We start from the raw sequence: 16761 nt of genomic DNA, 5'->3' as shown, positions 1-16761 counted from the left end.
ATAATTGGAATTAATCTATTAAAGATAAATGGGTATTCCAGTGCAACTATCATGTTTTCCAAAGAAACATTTGACACACATCATAAAAGGTGAGGGGAAGATCAGCATCAGAAAGACTTATGCTTGCCCAGTAAGTCCAACATTAAGAAAGGAGGTCAGCATCAGAAAGACTTATTCTTGCCCTGTAAATCCAACATTGAGAAAGATGGTGTTTTAGACTTTAGCTGTATGTTTGCAGGACTGAAAAGACCATTCCAAGAATGCATGTGCTGGTGCTGAGTTGCCCATGGCACCAACCATTTCTTTTTAATGTTCTGTTCCTCATCACCCATTACAAAAGGGCCTTTCACTCATCATGGATTCCCAAGTCTTTCCTCATTTCAGTTGCTCTCAAACAGTTATCAGTTATTGTGAACTGCTTCACTATCTCCATTTGAAGGTCTTTTTCTTCACTTTCTCCAAGGTATATGAGCTTCCTGAGTCCCTATCTACTCACTCTCAATCTTCATTGCTCTGACCTTTTTTCTTTTGTGATTTTCATCAATTGTTGTCACTAGTGTGCAGTTGGCCTGTCTTAGTGGATAGGACTTGTTTTCATGTTTGGGTATGTTCAGAAAGAATGAATAGGATTCATAAAATTTAGTGATGTTGTTAGTGCAAGAATGATTTTGTTTTTAGGATCATGAAGGCTTTATAGAAGGAGAGAAAATTGATGCAGGTGGCATTGATGTCTGTGATTTAGTACATATGAACGAAAAACTAAGTTGAGCAATTTTGTCTACTTAATTCAGTATTTTCTGTTTGTTTGAGGGCTGATAATTTGATGGGCATGGGAGAAAGAATATTTTGGTGTTGAAGTTTTAATGTGCCTAGGAGAGGTTGATGATAAATCATGTGTTGCTTGCAGCAAATAAGGCTGAAATGTTTGAAACCATAAGGATCTCATATATAGCCTTCTGAGCTCTCTTGGCTCTAAACAAATAGGAAACTATTCTAAAGCAATGGTACAGATTATTAAAAAGAATTGCTGAGCAAGTAGGATGTTATATTCTCTCTGTCTTACTATCAGAAATGATTATAGATGATATGTACAAGTAGTTTATTATATCAGGTTATTGAAGAATCCAGCAAAGGGACCTAAATTGTATTTATGCATTCAATGTTTTGTTTCATTAACATGGTCTGAGCACCTCTAAAATCCATAGATGATTCTAGATGTTAAGAGCAATGTATACCAGTTTATTTCTCTTACATTGCTGCTGTGTGGTATGCATTACAGAAGAATATCATTTTATATAGAAGATCCAGAAAAATAAGGGAAAGAAATCAAATCAGTTATTCAATTGTTGGTTTTACATTCACTCTAGTATTGATATTTTTATTTTACAGGTTCATTGGAAAAGTGGGTGGGCTCTGGCGAAGATGCTTCTCAAAATGTGGTTACTTCTCTTAGCAATGGTGGTGCCTGCTGCCATGGCTGCCGCACCACATAGGCCCATAGATGTGCCATTTCAAAATAACTATGTCCCAACCTGGGCTGCTGATCATATAAAGTACATTAATGGTGGAAAAGAAGTCACACTTTCTCTGGACAAATGGACAGGTAATGCCCTCTGACAGACTGACACTGCCACATCCATCACCATTTGCAGATTTGTGTTACAATGGTGTTTGAATTCAGATACCCATTTCTTTTGTAACATCTTTTCTTTGCGGGTGGTGGTGCAGGTACAGGGTTCCAATCCAAGGGCACATACTTGTTTGGGCACTTCAGTATGCAGATAAAGATGGTTCCTGGTGACTCTGCAGGCACTGTCACTGCTTTCTATGTAATTACTATTAAACACGCACCCATGTTCTACTCTGCTCAATTCTTTCTTCTGCTCCACAACATTTATAACATGACAATTTACCTCTGTTATTGTGAATTTCAGCTGTCATCACAGAACTCAGAGCATGATGAGATAGACTTTGAGTTCTTAGGAAACAGATCTGGGCAGCCATACATTCTCCAAACCAATGTGTTCAGTGGAGGGAAAGGAGACAGAGAGCAGCGCATTTACCTCTGGTTTGACCCCACTGCAGAGTACCATTCCTACTCTGTTCTCTGGAACATGCATCAAATTGTGTAAGTTTATGTTCCTTAATTGATCAAAACTCCACCTTTACCAAGTCAAATCAATTTCCCTTGTGTTGGATTGTTCAAATATGGCCCATTTTTTATTCTCTAAAACATAAGCATTTGCATTCAGGTTCTTCGTAGATGATGTTCCAATCAGAGTGTTCAAGAACAGCCATGATTTGGGAGTCAGATATCCATTCAATCAACCCATGAAGATCTATTCAAGCCTGTGGAATGCAGATGACTGGGCCACAAGAGGGGGACTTGAGAAGACAGACTGGAGCAAAGCACCATTTGTTGCAGCATACAAGGGATTCCACGTTGACGGGTGTGAGGCATCTGCACCAAATTCACAGTGCCCCACACTGGGCAGGAGGTGGTGGGATCAGAAGGAGTTCGATGATTTGGATGGATTGCAGTGGAGAAGGCTGAGATGGGTGAGAGACAAGTATACAATCTACAACTATTGCAGTGACAGAGTCAGATATCCTGTCATGTCTCCTGAGTGCTCTAGAGATCGTGACATCTAGTACTGTTTTCTAATTCTCTCAGAAGCTTATATAACTAAATGGATTATAGGGATTATGATATTATCCAAGCTACAATAAACATCTATATGTCTAATGGATCATAAATAAACATTTATATAGCTAAATGGATTATAGGGATTATGATATTATCCAAGCTACAATAAGCATTCATATGTCTACTTTAGTATACTAATATATGCTTATTTATGTAAGATGGCCATTCTAACTGCTGTTGTATACCAGCAAATGGTTTATTTTTATTAAGTTCCTTTTGAGGAATCGAAACTACATTTTGTGGATGGGATAGGTTTTAAGTTGCACTGGCTTTCCTGCTTAAAGGAGATTATTACTTAAATTGAATAAGTAGCAAAATAGTTTCATTAAACTCAGTTTTGTTAATTTCAGTTTGTTGATAAGCAGTTTTGTATATAACGGCTTTGTTTCTTTCTAAATTTCATTTTATGTTTTTTTTTTTTTTTAAACATTTCATTTTATGTTACTTACCCAGTTTTGACTCCCGGACCAAGGTTGTGGACTTGTTTAATAAATTCTTTTGTGTGAGGAATGTCTAATTATGAAGTATTGTTATTGGGTGAATATAGGCATTTTGGAGTGAAGATATATATATATATATATATATATATATATATATATATATATATATATATATATATATATATATATATATATATATATATATATATATATATATATATATAATTTAATGTTCAATAGATTTTAGGTGAGGAATTTATAAATATGAAGTATTGTTACTAAATGAATATGGCATTTTTGGGTGAAGATTGTGATTAATATTTAATTTAATTTAGTGTTCAATAGATTTTCGGTGAGGGATTTATAATTATGAAGTATTGTTGCCAAATGAATAAAGACATTTCTTTCATGTTCAAGCTATTATTGTTAGATCTAAGTGAAGAGAAAGTAATGGTCGTGCTAGCCAAAACATTGTTTAAAATGCATGTGATTGTGGTGCTAGGTTTAGATCTTCATGTAAAGGGTAGTGTTTCCTCATTTAGTGGCTCCTCTTTTATGGCTCAGAAATTGTTTATTATCACTGACAACCCTATAATGGATTTTTAGGGGCAACTCAAGATTAAAAAGGTCATGGATTTCCTAAAGCTTTGGCAAAGAGGATGAATAGTGCATTAGTAGTGTTTAAAAATATTTAATAGTTATATTGTTATATAGATTTAATTATGGTGGTCTTTAAATATTTTTAAAGCATGTTGGTCACATGTTTTGGCTTAATGTATGTACTTTAGGAGGACTGGAATCAAAATGGGGTATTTTGTTTATAAACCCCAAAGATGAACTAGTTTGGAATTTTTAAATAATATAAACATTAACTCTATAATTTTCTATATACTTTTTAATGAAAGGGAGTAATCCCTCAAATTGTATTTATCCAACAAAAAAAAAATTGTTTATGTTATTTGTGAAATGGATTTTTGGGTTTGAATAAAAGTGTATATTCATACATTTCATTTAAAAGTTTGAAGGGAGTTTGTCTCTAATTTAATAAGTTTGTGAAACAATTAAAATTCTTTGGATTGTGTTAACTAATAGGAGGTGTATGCGGGAAAAGTGGGCGAATAAAACTAAATATGTGAAAATTATGAAATACTAGTCCACACACACACAGAGGACTTCTTGGTGCAAGCTATGGAGTAATAACGTATTACTCAGCTTCCCAAGGAGGGTCCCATGGTTCTCTATCTCACAATGTCCCTCAAACCAATGTTTTGTTCTCAGATCACTGAGCAAAATGGTTCAGGGATGGCAAATACAAGAACGAGGGATGCACTGATAGTTTTTAGGATGAGATGTGTTAAGCTATGTATGATTCTAAAATGCAATAAACTAAATGATAAGATGACAAGATTAGTATGAATACTATCCTAGCATACTATATTTAGTCTATGATTGAACTAAAATGATAAAGAAATTATTCTAAACATGCATATTTAATCTAATTCCTGATCTAAAGAGAGGCTAAATGATGAGCATATATGAAATGAAAGCTTGAATATATTTGAGCATAAGTGTGATGCTTCAAATTTGAAAGATGATTGTTAAGAATGGAGGAATGAGAGCTCTATTTATAGCAAAAACAGGGCAATGGATGGTCAGGATTGAATAGTTTAATCAAGGGTTGAGTTTGAAAGTTGGGGATCCATGTGCACAATTGGCACCAATAAAATGGTGACAAGTGTCAACATAGGATTGGGTTGAGAGAAGAGGTTGGAGGCATTAAAGGCCTGAGAAGACCTCATGGTTATCTAGAGGGTAAGGGTCAAGTCTAAGTTAAGATTACCCACTGGATTAAGAGTTAATCCAAGGATAAACCTTTGTGCAAATGATTAAGAGATAATCATGGTCAAAGCATTAATGGCCTGATGAGACCTTTGGGTTGGGTAGAGGTTGAGTCAAAACAAATGTTTTAACCATGTGGGAGGGTTTGAATTAACCATTAATGGTTATTGGAGACTTTGGGGATTAAGTGGTTGAAGGTTGGAAGCCTTCAATGGTTTTCAAAGACTTTGAGCCATTTAGTGGTTGAAGGTTGAAAACCTTTAATGGTATCAAAGACTTTAAGGGTTTTTGAGAAGTGACTTCCCTTTGCTTAGGGATGTGACAAAGTTTAGAGGAGGGATTAGGTTAATTAGAAGCGATTAGAAGATTCTAGAAGGGATTAGAAAGGGGTTTGGGATTTTGCAAGTGGATGGAGAGATAATAGGATTTAATTGAAATAATTTAATTCAATTTGGTTGCCATTTGGGGAAATTAAATAAATTAGATTTATTTAATTTTGGGATAACTATTTAATTAAATTTGAATTTAATTAAAAGTGGATAGGGGGGATTTAATTGAATAAAATGATTTATTCATTAAATGGGTATAGTGAATTTAATTTAAATAAATTGAGTAATTTACTTAATTAAATAGAGGAATGTGGGTTATTTAATTAAATTGGATTTAATCAAATAGAGAAATGAACATAAAATATTCATTTAAGAATATGGTCATTTTTATACGTCTACAGGAGGAATACAAAAGGGTTAGAGTAGTACATTTTTGGGTACAAGATATATTTTGAGCAAAGTAAATCATATGCATAGATCAAGGTGTAATGTGTATCATTACAATAAAGATACACCTCAACTATCATTGCTTTAATTGGCATTATAAAATATTAAGGATAAAAATTTCACTTTTAAGCCCCTACACTTTATATTATGTAAAGGGTTTCAATTTTTAAAGCATGTGTGGAAGAAAAATCAAACTTTATAATAATGAAAATTTGACCAAGGAACTATTAGTAACTTAATTGAAAGATTATTATTAAAAAATAGTTGTAAAATTTAACTACTCGTCAAAAAATAATATTGGTCATTCTTAATAGTAAGTATCAAAGATATGCTCTTCAACAAAAATATGTGCAACTTGAAACTTGAACTAAGAATACAAAAGCAAAAAATAAAGGCCAAGTGCTAGAACTATTGACAATGCAATCAAAATAAGTAAGTTAATGTAATGTCACAATAAAAAGCAAATGATTTTGGAGTAAAGAGTGATTCTAGAGTGATGATACTTTAGAAAATCACTGGGTGATCCCACAATAGCATGTCTCCCTTTTTGGTCAAAGTGGGACATTGAAATCAAAATTTTAAACCAAATATTTTAAACTAAATTGTTATAAAAAATTGAAGATGATGTAAACTAGTGATTTTTAAGGATCTTGTGAAAAATAATATTCTGATGGTTGTCCCAAACAAGCCAAATCTTGGAAAGGCCTTCATCCTAATGACTTACTTTTTGGCAAACTTCCTATTTTTCCCTTTGGCTCTAGTGTTTTTAAAAGTTTGTGGAAGGCTTAGAGCATGTAAGGCATTGGAGCAGAAGTTGTGACTTTTATAGCAACAATGATAGAAATATCTTTAAGTTTAGATCAATATTGTGGAATCTCCATTGGAGAAATAAACCCCTCGTTCTTTTATAGGCATGCTTTGCTAAGAATTGGGCCTCTAAAGGAATTAAAGTCTTTGACAATATCATTTGCAATGAATAGCTAAAATATTGGCATTCTTTAAGAACATAGTATGCTCTCCCTAGCTCTCACTACAGGACATACTCTATTTCAGAAATACCAACAATAGCATAAGTTTTCCTTTCTAGCTGGATTCCAACACTGAAATCTATGAAAACTTAAAATGGTTTGGTCGGACTCATATTCAGAAGGTGGACTCTAAAAAGATTTACAACACCCTTGATAATACTCAAGATGTGATTAAGCATCTCAATAATTGCTAGCAACTTAACCTTAGCCATGTAATCTTTGGTCCAAAATTTTGAACCACTTTTGGTCTTATTTCATTGAGTCAAAAAAGATTTTTTTAAATGACTCCTCTTAAAAACCTTTTCCTTTTAGGCAAAATTATGCTCAAACTTATGATAATATATATTTCCTTTGTAAAACCCTTGAATCCATAAACCGTATTTTTTACAGTTTCTTTGCAAATATATTTGGCTATTATTTTCTCTAATTGGGGTGGTTAGGAAAATAGGGCAAGTTTCTCTTGGCAATAGATTCTATTTTATTATTGATGTGTGGGAACGTGATCCAAGATTAACCAATGCATAGACCTAGGTCAATCCTTCTCCCATACAACATTAGGTAGATGTGAATGGACTTCACTATTGTCCTCAAGGAAGAGTCAAGTTATCATAGACCCAAATTCCCTATTTTGTATGTATGTGATATGGATTGGTTGACAGTGTGCAATGAACTAGGCTAATGATGATAAAATTGAACACACTTAACATAATGCATAAGATAAACTAAAAAAGTAAATAAATAAAGGATAGAATATCTAATAATGGGATGTAGAGACTAAGCTGGAGCTAAAAGTTGAAGCTAACTAAGTAGGACTCTAGCATTGGGTTCTATTGTCTTGAAGATGTGCAAATGAAAGTTGAGATTAAAAACAGTATGTGTAGGATCTTGGATACATATCACCAAAATCTAGGGTAGAAACAAGGGGACAAAAGTGATGGGATCTATAGTCCTAGGGTTTTGAGCAACTCAGAGTCATAGAATGTTTGTCATAGTCCACTATATTTTTCTATGACATTGTCATTGTCAAAATCCTTCAGATATGCACATGTACACACATAAGAGGGGAAAAGGTTGTGGTGTATAGGGACTTTCCTCAATCAAACCATGTTTTGTTGTTCCCACCTTCACAACAATAATGTTTATGATGATAAAGAGTACCTACTCTAGAGGAGTAAAGGCTAATCAAATAACATAAATGTCATCAATTAACTTAGGTATGAAACCCTTGCTTAGATCCCATACAAGGCGATGATGAAATGCTCTCTTGAAAATCCCGCAAGATGCTAGTACATGTTCATGACAATAACTAAACAATGAATAATACTTGATAGTAGATCATTGTATGCTTGATAATAGATCTCTTGATAATTGCCTCAAACTTATTAGCTTGATCGATCTTGATTTATTTTTAGCTAGATTCATTCAAATAGGCTTTTCAAATGAGGAAGGGATTCACATTTATAAGTGACTCACATAATTTCGTAATAATCTTTCAAGTTTAGGTGAACGACAAGGTTGTGTCCATTAAGAACCTAAAGTAGACATTTGAACCTTACAATTTGGAGCCAAATCAACAAGACATTACTGCTTGACACTAGATCCCTATCCTAATTGGTGCTTCAAAGGGCCAAACACTAGGGGATTTAACCTAGATTGTCAATCTAAACCCAAGACAAGCACATTTACACAAGATCAAGCACATCCACCAAAATAGGTGCTAAACTCAGCATGAAATTGTAAGAATTTTTTTTTATGATGCTACAATTAAGTCAAAGATTTTAACAAATTGCTTAATAACTTTAGGCTTGTCTTATCTATCAAAATTATTTGTTTTTAATGGAAATCTAGGAAAGAGGACCATTTTCAAGGCAATAAGAGGAAACTTACCAAGTCTTCAAATTAACCTTTGATAAGTATACCCAACTACTTAATAACTTTATGAACTAAGTCCCTCATGAAATACAATCATAGACTAATCTAATATATAATTTTCCTCTTTATATTCCTCAACAATGACATGTTGCATGATACTTATGTGACTTTAAGTGCCTCATGGAATATAATGGAAGGATAGGGTGGGGGTAAAATAATTATATCCTAAATAACAATCCAAGTCCATAGGATTGTGATAAATATGTCATATGCACATCAAGTGAAGATGATGGACAAGGATAAATTAGGTAAATGAGAAGGAATATGAAAGCCAAAATTATCCTCAAGCATTATAGCCCGATGAAAATGTGCAATAATCACATTCAAATGTCATAAATGAATGTTAAAACATACAAGATTAAAAAAATACCATGACAATAGTTTGTCACTCAAAGTATAAATCCACTCATCATTTTTTTGTATCATCATCTAGGTCCTCATAATTAACTTAACAAAGAATGACAACATGTAATGATTCATCACTAGTAGAATCAAATCCATAAATAAATAAATCCTAACTAAGGACAATAAATCATCATGTAATATAATATGAGAAGAAAAATCAACATGAACATCCATATAATCAACATGAGATGCTAAAGACGAGCACATGTGTAATATGCATATCTCTAGACTCACCATAAAATGAAACACTCAAGGCATGTGAATTTAGTAGTATAGAAATGAGACTATATTCATGCCATGTAGAGAGAATAACATCACAAGGCTCAATTATAAGCTATAAAAGGTGGAACCTCATCACATAAAGCATCTCCCCTAGATGTGTCCCAGTTGAAGAATAGAACAAGTTAATCATTTTTGTCTACCATGAGTTAATCTTAGATCTATGATCCTGACCTAAGTTAAGCTTTTAGGTATCCTCTTGGAGTTTTGGAGCTATTAAATTTTCTAGGGTATTGCTAACTCCTTTGGACATTTGATAGCTATGGAAAAGTCACCCAATATAAATATAGGCTTGTTTTTGCAAGGATATGTGTTAATGTGGCCCTATATATAGTGTCGCCTACTCACATCACCCTCAATTCTCATTTTGGTTTATGAATATAACCTATTGAATATGAAAATGTTCATATTCTTTGTCAAATTTGCAAGAGATATGGGCATCTGCATGACATATGCAAAATGGAAAAAATAAAAGGGTTAAAGAAACACAATTTCTTAACCTTGTTCTTGATGCTCTTTGTTTGGCAATGGACATGTTCAAACAAGTTGAGATGTTGGAGGAGTGGTATTTGACCTCTAACAAGGTTTATATTCCTTTGAAATAAATGGAGGGATTTTTAAATGATAAAAGAGAGGTACAAGAGAAAGAAGAGTCTCAGGGGTATTTTCAAAGAGTCTCTTGTGAATGACCCAAGCATTTTAAAGTCCCAAGATGAAATTTTAAGTAGTAGAGAAGGTGTGAACTCGCAAATGGGTCCCTTAAATCATTCTCTAAAGGAAAGAGAAATTGAAAAAGATATAAGGGAAGTGCAAGAAGGTTCAACAAAGGACAATCTTGAAAACAATTCAAAGATTTAATGTAATATACAAAATGTCTTGAATCCTAATATTTGTCAAGATTTGGAAGTCCCTAATAGAGATATAGAAGAATCTCTTTCTTTGCTTGATTTTAGGGCTAGTTCTTTATAGTCCCCTCTAGTGAAAACTATGAATGGTATTTCAGATGAGGAATGGACATAAGTAAATGGAAAATTGAAGAAGAAGAATAAGGCTAATATGCCGGGGGGGGGGGGGGGTGGCGGGGGTGGGGTTGAACAAACAAGGTAGGCCCTCACACAAAGAAACTAGAGCGAGATATATTTTTTCTAGGGAAGTTGTCTCAAGAAAACAAAAAAAAATGGATAGTCTTTTAGGACATAGAAAGCACAATAAATGAAGCTTCTGAAGGAGGATGGGGGGTATTCCCAAATTGATGTTAGTAGCTAGATTGTGCTAACTAGTTTTTAGATGTTCCTAAATATCTTATAATTGTTTCTATGAAGATTATTTTGTGGAATATTAGAGGACTTAATAGTCCCTTTAAGTAGCATCTTATTAAGAGTCATATTGTGGTGTTTACAGTGGATATTCTCTCAATTCAAGACACTAAGATGGTGGAGTCTACCTTTGCTTAAAATGTCAAAAATCTCTAGCCTCTGGCTGATTTTTGTGTTTGCTCAACTAAGGGAGCCTCTCGAGGTATTGCCACTATGGAATTCTAATAGATTTAAGGGTGTTAAAGGGTTTCAATGAAAAATATCCTAATGGTCTTTTTTGAAGTTCAAAAAAACTCTACTAAGTGGAATCTAGTGAATATATATGCTCTTAATACATGACCTACAAGGAAACACCTGTGGGATACTTAGAGCTCTTTGATTAGTGTCATGTAGGAGGATAAGTGGATGTTAGAGGGGGATTTCAATACCCCTATGCTCCCTTCAAAAAAGTTGGGATGGTTGGATGGTTTTTCAAATAATATCCAGTTGATTTTTTTATTTCCTCTCTTTTGTTGGTTTGATTGACATGAATCTTCAAGGATCGTCATTTAGTCGATCTAATAGAAGACAAGGGAACAATCTTATTCAAGTGAAGCTTGACAGGTTTCTGATTTCTAATAGATGGAATATCCTTCCTAAGCTTTCTTTGTTTGTGATGCCTAATATAGGATCTGATTATAATGTTATTTTATTAAATTGGGAGGAAACTACATCTAAGGGTCCCTTTCTCTTCAAGTATAAAATTATGTGGGCCTCTCATCCGGATTTTAGGGATTTGATTGAAAAATGGTGCAATTCTCCCTACCATGGTACCCCTATTGGAGTGTGTTACAAATATTAGTAGATAGATTCTTATTTTAGAAAAGATCACTTTTGTGAACTTGTCGATCTAAACCAGGCCAATTCTACATCCATAGCTTTGATCTAGCATAGCAAACAGATAAAATGAGAATAATGATTGATCCTTAACAATATATGAAAATTTGTTGGTATTGTCATGATGTGATGATTAAGTTGTGGTGTTGTTGTTCTTGCCATCAAAATTCAAACTTCATTGAAATCTTATTGTTGAATTTTATGTTAGTTTTAAGGTTCCCAGATCAAAATTATTTACACCAACCATTACATTAAAAAATACAAATCAAAACCAACCTAAACTTTTTTTTAAATTACAAAATATACAAATTTTCACCGTTATAATACCAAACTTTGTTTATAAAATAAAAAGAGATTCAAAGTAATAATGTTTAAAACTTTAAAGATTCAAAATTCACCCCAATAGTGAATTTATTTTAGTATTGATTGTTGTTCAACTTTTGGGTTTCAAATCACGTGGTTTTTCTCTTAAAACAATGCCATACATGTCCTAAAGATAATTTAGTTTTTTAAAACCTCTTCTATGTTGCAGTAGAATGCCATTAAAAATGCCCAAATGATTGCCTAATTTTTTCATTAGTTTTTAAAATCCATGATCTTCAACTATATTAAGCTAGCATGTTGTCATCACAGCTCTATCCAGACTCAATAAAATCTATCTGATTTTGTCTAGTGTTTTTTTCTTTATTTTGATTGGATTAAAGCAATATAAAATTACAAATAGCAGGTTACAAGACAGATTGATAATGCTCAGACAACAAAAAAAAAATCTGTTGATCTTCAGTTCTTTTAATTTTATGGATAGTTGATGAATTATTTAAGCAATCAACCTGCAATTAATGAAAGCATATAATCTGATGTTTCCAATACCAGCAATTAAACTATTGATAATTATTAAAAAAACAATCAACATAAGTAGAAAAATCTTTGAGAAGATTGTTTGAAATTCTCATCAATGAGTTGTTATGTCAACTTGTTCTTAGTCTTCTTGTATAGGCTTATGTTATTTCTGATAAAGAAAAGATGCTCAAATTTATGAAAAACAATTCATTGTTTAAAGTGAGGGCATTCAACAAGAGCATGATTTGGTATTAAAGTTGTCTATCGGTTAAAAAATTTGTTGAAATGTATGGTTATAATTTTTAAGAATATAAATAGTATAAAATTATCATAAATATTAAATATATCTATTCATTAGATGTAAAAATATATGTTTAAAAAATATATCTTCAAAATAATATTTTATTTATTTAAAATAAACATATTTAATATATAATTGTTTATCTAATTAATTATTTAGTGTAATGTAAAAGTATTGTTTTTTTTAAAAATGGTTAAATTTTTATCTTGATTCATAAGAAAAAGAACATATAGCTATGTTAGATAAAGATAATTTTCTTTGCTTTAATTTTAGTTTAGAATTTGATATCTATCAACGTATTTCATGTATAGATTTTTAAAAGTATCTTGGCAAGAGACACTGTTTTGGTGAAGATTAGCGCATGATAGATGCTTAGGGGTTGTCATTGATGGCAACTCAGTTTGGGAATCACATCCGGTGTAAATAGATTTGAATTATCAGAAGTCATATTGTTCATAAGCCATAAGTCTGGAAGGTAGAACACAGTAACCGGTAGAGCACGAGATCATGATGCACATATTGATATTGATGGTGTAATTTTGGTTGCAGTGATCAAGGCAGGTGATTCAAGGTTTGAGGTATCTTATCTCGTGATCCCAACATCTGGTGTTGATTCATGAGCAAGTTTAGAGGTCCGGTATTCGGTAATTCAGTTAGAGCGGAACTATTTTGGTGTAACGTGTGTTGTGGATTTGTTGGGTTGATTTTGGTGATCAATTTTGTGTTCAAGGCGATTGGGCCGACTTATGGGAAGCTTATTATTTTCATGTTTTGGTCCGCATTTGGATTTGTGGTCAGATTGAGCCGACTTGGTGATACATGTTTCATGTTGCGTGTTATGCGGTTTTTGGAAACTGACATGGTTAATGATTCTCTTTGTTGGTGTGGATATATAAGATCGATTTGGTTAATCATTTTGAGGTATGTTATATGTGAGGGAAGTGTGTATGAGATAATTTTCAAGTTTGGTGAATGTAATTGAATATTTTGGTTCTTTGGTACATGACAGTGCAGGATAACAGAGTAGACAGACTGAAGAGTTGCAGAACTTAATCTGAGCCTAACTGGAACTGCATTTTGGCATAGTTAGATGGTATACTTCAATTCATTCATTATTGTAATCAATTGTAATAGCATGTAAGGTAGTGAGTCTTCCTTTGGGTTGTAGCCCTTTTGTAATTGAGCAGTGAGCTCTAGGAAGTGTGCCTGAATGCAAGTGTATTCCCCTTATGCAGTATTATCATACTTCCGACCATAGTATAATAATATTGTGGGTACTCAATTCCACTGTGATTTTCCCTTTCCGAGTTTCCACATAAAAATATTGGTGTTATGGTTGTATGGGTATTTGCTTTGAGTTTCTGCATTTTACTTTCTTTCTTATGCATAGACAATCAAGCCCTACAAGACAAGACAAATGAATGTGAGAAGTTGGCTAGGGAGAATGCAGTCCCGAAGAATGAAATGCAATCCATTGTGATGAAGCTGACAAAAGAGATTGAAGACCAGAAGAAGAATGAAGAAACATGAACTCAATCATTGAAGGATAGATCAGATGAATGTTGCAGATTGACATATGAGAATGATCAGTTGAAGCTTGAATTGGTGCAAACAAAGAATAATGGACAAGAACTTGAAAGGCAGATCATAATTTTGAGAGATGAGCTTTCTACTGCTAATGAGTTCAAAGAAAACTTCAAAGCTAGTTCAGCCCGATTGGATGAGATGGTGGAAAGTCAGAGACATGGGAAAGACATGCGAGGACTTGGATTTGAGAAAGGAGAATCCTCCAATTCTATTCAGAGCAATCATCAGAAGAATAAGAAACCTCCAGTAAGACAACCTAATACCTATAAATTAAGTGGTAAATATTTTGTTTGTGGTAAATTCGGTCATATGGCAAGTAAATGCAGAAGTAGGATGAATAATATGATGAACAATGGTCCTACCTTTACCAATCAATGTTTCATATGCAACAATTTTGGTCATAAGTCAAATATGTGCAAAATGGTGAACAATTTTCAGAATAAGAGATGCTATGCTTGTGGAATCTTTGGACATCTCTAACCAATGCAGGATGAGATCAAATTAGATGAACTTCAGGCCTGTGTAGAGAAATGTTGTTTGCTATGCAAGCAATAAACCTGGTCATATTGCAAAAGAAAGAACATGAACAACAATGGTCTGGTAAACAAGAACGAATCAAATGAAAAGGGCAAAACCAAGGTGGAAGAGATCAGAGATCACATAAGAATATTTGGGTTAAGAAGGAAGATTCAAATGTGCAGAATGGCTCCATACTTGATTTTGGTGTTGGAACCTCATCCGGTAACTAAGGATTAATGCCTTGGGGGAAGATTTTCATGCAAATCCTTAGAAACCCCCTTTCGGTGATTTGTAACCGGTCAAAAATGGTTGCAGATGATGGAGATTAGCTGTGCAATAGATATCCAAAAGACTTCATGGCGATTTGAGTATCTAATGATGAATTCTTGAAGATGTAGGGTATCCAACAGCCTTTAGGGTTGTGCATTTATTACAACTTAAAATTAGGTTTTTAGTGGATAAAAAGACATTTCACTCATTCATTCTTCACATTGCGAACGAAAAGTAAGAGTAGAAGAGTGAAGCGAGCCAAATTGAGCAGTGAAAACCGAGCTTGAAGCGACCAGTCAACGATTCCTTGCATCTGGCTGAGAATCAAAAGGTATTTATCTGTTTGCGAGCTATCTTTACATACCCTAATTTCGAAAAGGCATCTGGTGTTGCGACTCCATTGTTAGTGGAAATTACTAAGAGAGAAAGGCCCGTATTCAAGAGGCACCCATTTAAATCTATTGAAGATGATTTGGAAGGTGTATTTTCCTTTGTTCTGCATGGCGTACTGCATAACAAATACATTAGGGCATACATCCACTGCAACATCAAAGAGCTTGGAAATACAAATATGCTCTCACTCTACACCAAGAATGTGATCGATGGAATGGGAAACTTGAAGCCTGAATTCAAGTCATTACAGGATAAGGGTTTCATCCAGTTTATTCACTTTGTAGTGTTCGATGAACCCAAATGGGTCTGATATATCCTTAGCCGAGTCCTCAATGACTTCATATGGCTAGACCGATCTCACAAAATCACCAAGAAATTCATTCAAGCGGTTACTTATTTCAATGCAACCAATGAGATCCCCGGTCTGAGGAAAGTTTAGAACACAACAGTAACAAAGGTTACCGAATCTCAGCATTATAGTTAGTTGATCACTATTACTGATATCATAGAGCATGATGTGAGGTTCACTTCAATGGTGAACAGATATAAGGTGTACCAATTCGGTAGGCAAAATCCTATATCCAATACTACTATATTTGCAGCCTATGAGATGCTCAAGGAGGACAAAAGGTATGATCTTTGTATAGTACTTCTCAGTGAACTATTAAGAAATCTAAAGAAGATAAAGTAAGACAAGAAACATGTTTTCAAATTTGGTTCTCTGATTGTTTGTATAGCACTGTATTTCTTAAATGAGATCCCTGGAATTGGGAAGATTCAATGGGCATATGATAAACCAGTTCCCGTACAAATAGAGGAAGGTTTGTAGGGCTTGGGTGACATTGTTGCACAAAAAATTTCTTTATGGGGCTATTTTAAATCATTTCAAGCATCAATGTAAAGTACAGAGAGGATTCCAAAATATATAATTGAAAAGTATGAGAAAACAATTTGCTTCATGGTGGACAAAGACCAATGTCACATGGAGGAAGTTGAGCCGAGAACTATCTGGATCATGCCCATAGGGTATGAGGTAGATGCAAACACACTTGATGCATATGCTCAACACTTGTTAAGTCAACCGGTGGATGATAAGGAGGAAAGGTTCGGTACCTCTAAAGAAAAGGATATTGACTTACACATGAAATTTACAGGACTGATAAGGAAGAAAAAAGTAAGAAAGGAAGTTGAGGAGTTGGTAAAACAAATGGGTATATCCAAGGTGGTTGTGCAAAGGGCCAGAGAGAAAAACA

General features: G+C 33.7%; 2 protein-coding genes across 2 annotated transcripts in view; both read left to right on the top strand.

Moving 5' to 3' along the window:
• Positions 1-57: 57 nt before the first annotated feature.
• On the top strand, positions 58-2951 carry LOC131066739 (xyloglucan endotransglucosylase protein 2). The gene is made up of 5 exons (XM_058001574.2): positions 58-463; positions 1390-1603; positions 1729-1829; positions 1935-2128; positions 2253-2951. Exons 1-5 carry the CDS (start codon positions 356-358, stop codon positions 2650-2652), a joined length of 1017 nt encoding a protein of 338 aa, XP_057857557.2. The 5' UTR covers positions 58-355; the 3' UTR covers positions 2653-2951.
• Positions 409-16761, top strand: part of LOC131066712 (xyloglucan endotransglucosylase protein 2) — a 33882-nt gene continuing 17529 nt past the window's right edge. The window contains exon 1 of the mRNA XM_059211332.1: positions 409-463. The gene's annotated coding sequence lies outside the window, so the exon portion shown is untranslated. The remainder of the gene's footprint in view (positions 464-16761) is intronic.

This window comes from Cryptomeria japonica, chromosome 9 (genome assembly GCF_030272615.1).
Source record: "Cryptomeria japonica chromosome 9, Sugi_1.0, whole genome shotgun sequence".
NCBI lineage: Eukaryota > Viridiplantae > Streptophyta > Pinopsida > Cupressales > Cupressaceae > Cryptomeria > Cryptomeria japonica.
Note: the sequence above shows the minus strand (reverse complement) of the source record. Positions and strands in the feature narration are given on the sequence as shown.